Raw genomic sequence first — 3,840 nt, forward strand, 5'->3', positions numbered from 1 at the left:
AAAAATTTATTTTCATTTTTCCACCATGAATTATAGTCCAATTTTGCAATTTTATATATTAATATTGATATTACATCAAGATTTTTATAAATAAAATTTATTTTATCCTACAAATGTTAATTTTTAATCACTGATATACTTTTTATAGACAGCCACAAAATTATTACATTTTACAAATATTAATTTTGAATTATTAATATAATTTTTATAGGGCGCCGCAACGCGCGTGTTCTCAACTAGTTTATGAATTCTCAACTAGTTTATAATTATAAATGTAGATTTGACCCGAGATAAGTTTTAAATTATAAAAGCTCGCAATATAAGATTGCAATTTAATTTAAAGCTAACGTGGGCTTGGCTTGAGCCGATCAAACAGGGCTCAAAATGACATATCGGAATTTTATAGAAACATCATCTAAGCCCAAGGCCAAGCCCATTCATATCTTTAAAACTAGGGTTTTCGTTGAATCTATGTTATAAAACCCTGAAGCTCACATATTTCGCCGTTGGCCTCCAGAGCATTGCAGAACCAAGGTCCGTATTATCTATCCAATCCTTTTCATCTTGCTTTCAGATCTTTCTAATCGTTTACATATGATGTTTATTACACTCACTAGCTGTTTAATTTTACACCTCTTCCTAAAATTTAATCTATTTTTGTGTGTTTTGTTATATAATTGTAATTGCTGAGATTTGATGTTTAATTTTGATATTTATGAAATGATGATGCTATGGAGAGCTAGTGTTAGTTGATATATTGATTTTTGCAAGAGTAATGTTTTTATTTTGATTTTATAACCTAGAAATTGTAGTCGTAGCTCGTATGTAGTTTTTGATAATTAGGGGTGTAGTTTATGATTTTCTCGAAGTGCAAGTGATTGTGGGATTTGTGTTGTAGAAAATGGGTGAAGGTGCTGTGGTTCCCGAGTCATTTTTGAAGAAGCAGAAGAGAAGTGAAGAGTGGGCTCTTGCAAAGAAGCAACAACTCGAAGCAACTAAGAAGAAGAATGCCGAGAATAGGAAGTTGATCTTTAACCGTGCTAAGTTGTATGCTAAGGAGTATGATGAGCAGGTATAAACTATGGCTATTGTATTGTACTTGTTCTTTGTAATGCTTGTACGATGATCTAATTGCCTGATATGGTGTGTTTATTATATTATTTTTTATAGCAAAAGGAGTTGATCCGCCTGAAGCGTGAGGCACGTCTTAAGGGTGGATTCTATGTTAGTCCAGAGGCCAAGCTCTTGTTTATCATCAGGATTCGTGGGTATGTAGTCTGCAGATTATGTTTATTGAACATTAAAATGGGTTTAAAATGTTGGTTTCTTACATTTGTATTTCCATTTCCAGTATTAATGCTATTGACCCAAAGACCAAGAAGATCCTCCAACTTCTTCGACTGAGGCAGGTAATGTGGTTGTTTCCTCGCCATCGACTATAATGAAATTGTGGTTGGACAAGCACATTATATTTATATGCTCCTGACTGCGTATTATGTTTATGGTCAGTAGTTTCAATTGTCTGGCATTATCAAATTAAATTGAGATGTTTTTAAGAAAGATGTATTTTCCTGCAGAGGGCTACATGTATTTCTATAATGTCTGCACATAAAAATTTATCATTTACATCATTTCAAGCTTAACATATCCAAAATATTACAGATCATTCCCTCTACATACCTAAATAGCTAAACAAGTATTACAACATTTCAATATATGTATTTTGGAGTAGTGGTCAAGTACTTTTTGAATGCTTTTTGGTGTATAGGTTTTCTAGTTCCACATATAGAACATAAATCATCTGGAAAAGACATGATAAAATGAAATCACATGGTGTAACCAATAGTAACTGTTGCTTAGTGATTGATTGGTTGAAAGACTTGTTATGAGGCTTAGATTTTAGAACTTGTATTGCTTATGAGGCCATGATTAATGTTTAGATGGCCTGGTGTCTTATTTTTGGCTGTTGCAATTTGTTTTTCCGTTTTTGCAGTTCTATTTTTTCTTAACGTTGTTGTACTGTGTTTGATAATCTGTGCCATTTCCAGATATTTAATGGTGTATTTTTGAAAGTGAACAAAGCCACACTAAACATGTTGCGACGAGTGGAGCCATATGTGACATATGGGTATGTAGAAATTCCATGTGAATAAAGATATGATCTGAAGTCCTCTACTCTGCAGTTCACTTATCAGTAACGTGTTAAATTGTGCAGATACCCTAACCTGAAAAGTGTGAAGGAATTGATTTACAAAAGGGGCCATGGTAAACTTAAAGGCCAAAGGATTGCATTGACAGACAATTCTATTGTCGAGCAGGTTTGTTGGTTTTTTATAGTTATCTGCTTTTAGTTTACATTATATGCAAATATAAATTTTAGGACCATGCTTTATTTTACAGGCTTTAGGCAAGTTTGGCATCATCTGTGTTGAAGATTTGATCCACGAAATCATGACAGTCGGGCCTCACTTTAAGGAAGCCAACAATTTCTTGTGGCCATTCCAGCTCAAGGCACCATTAGGTGGTCTTAAAAAGAAGAGGAACCACTATGTTGAAGGTGGTGATGCTGGAAATCGTGAGGATTTCGTTAATGAGCTTATTAGAAGGATGAACTAGGTTCACCATAGTATCCCCATGTTCATTAGTTATAATATGAATGCTCTGTTTATTTGTACTCTGACATTGTACTTGAGCTTGTTTTGAGGTTAGACGGAAATTACCCTGATGTTTTGCAGCAGTTATTGAAATTTTCTCGAGAACTTGGATATTGTTTGTGTTCTGAATATTTTGTTGAATGCCATATTTGACAAGTATGCTCAAATGTATCTTTATTAATTTATGTTTCTTTAAATCTATGGTCTCCTGATCCCAGTTTACTTAAATAATTTTACTAATTTGAAATCGAAATGTGAGACTTGTTCCTTAATTAATACCTAATAGGATAATACCAATCTACCATTAACAAATCAAAATGGGCATCAGAGCTAGTCAGAAGGGATGCTGGTTGTTTGGATCATTTCAAGTCCTATACAGAAAGTAGCTTTCTGGTTGGTTTAGGGTCTAGGCTTCATGAGGTTTTTGGTAGAATATGTTACTCTGATGGCAGTTCAATTGGAGGAGATCATATCTGAATTCTATTTTGAAGGGAAGTTCCCAGGCATAGCAACCTGGATCTATTTTCTCATTGAGCAAAGGTACGAAATGAATATGATTTCTTGTTTGATCGAAAATCGGTCTGTTTGCTTAGTTCTCCGTGGTCTTAAAAACTTCTTGATGAGTAGGAGCATAGATGTGTTTGAGACTTTGAGTACATGTAGCTTCTTGTTGGTGTCTTCAATGGGTTTTATATTGACCTTCAAGTTTATTGTGCGGGTTTTTATATTGACTTGGAGTTTATTGTGGATGGCAAAATGCATCTCGACGGCCCGAGTCCTGACCCGATGAGTGATCTTATCTTGTACAATAATATGTTGTTGAATACAAAAGAACAACCACGTGACTTTTTGCGAGATTGGTGACAATATGCGATGGTTAAGTTCATTAATCTTCACAATTTTAACACATTGCCAATTCTTCTGGAGGTGATCTATGTTGGGATCGGCTATATCAGTCAAGAGTTAGCGGTGAAGGTGTTGCGGTTTCTGACTTCTTCTGTAATCAGAGGTTCAACAGCTTTTTCCGAGTTGTTTCCGTGCTCGGTGATTGATAAGTTGTTTCAGGCTTATAAAAAAGATGTTAGAGCAAGTCCAATGGTGATGTTAAAACAGATGTAGTCATTGTTATAATTTGAAATCAAAAAATAGTTTTTGATGTTAAAATAGAACTTATGGTCCAATGGTA

At 34.4% G+C, this 3,840-nt stretch overlaps 1 protein-coding gene across 1 annotated transcript; it reads left to right on the forward strand.

The window, feature by feature from the left end:
• The first annotated feature begins 393 nt into the window (after positions 1-393).
• On the forward strand, positions 394-2,851 carry LOC108219736 (large ribosomal subunit protein uL30w). The gene is made up of 7 exons (XM_017393240.2): positions 394-534; positions 899-1,072; positions 1,171-1,268; positions 1,352-1,409; positions 2,049-2,128; positions 2,216-2,318; positions 2,401-2,851. The coding sequence occupies exons 2-7, from the start codon at positions 902-904 to the stop codon at positions 2,614-2,616; spliced, it is 726 nt and encodes a 241-aa protein (XP_017248729.1). The 5' UTR covers positions 394-534; positions 899-901; the 3' UTR covers positions 2,617-2,851.
• Positions 2,852-3,840: the final 989 nt, after the last annotated feature.

Source organism: Daucus carota, chromosome 5, assembly GCF_001625215.2.
Source record: "Daucus carota subsp. sativus chromosome 5, DH1 v3.0, whole genome shotgun sequence".
NCBI classification, from domain to species: Eukaryota; Viridiplantae; Streptophyta; class Magnoliopsida; order Apiales; family Apiaceae; genus Daucus; species Daucus carota.

Excerpts from the sequence above, each read along its gene's own strand:
- LOC108219736 (XM_017393240.2), top strand. The coding sequence starts at position 902 with ATGGGTGAAGGTGCTGTGGTTCCCGAGTCATTTTTGAAGAAGCAGAAG. Across the intron at positions 1,073-1,170 it reads CTAAGGAGTATGATGAGCAG|CAAAAGGAGTTGATCCGCCT; the intron begins GTATAAACTATG and ends TATTTTTTATAG. Across the intron at positions 2,319-2,400 it reads ACAATTCTATTGTCGAGCAG|GCTTTAGGCAAGTTTGGCAT; the intron begins GTTTGTTGGTTT and ends TTTATTTTACAG.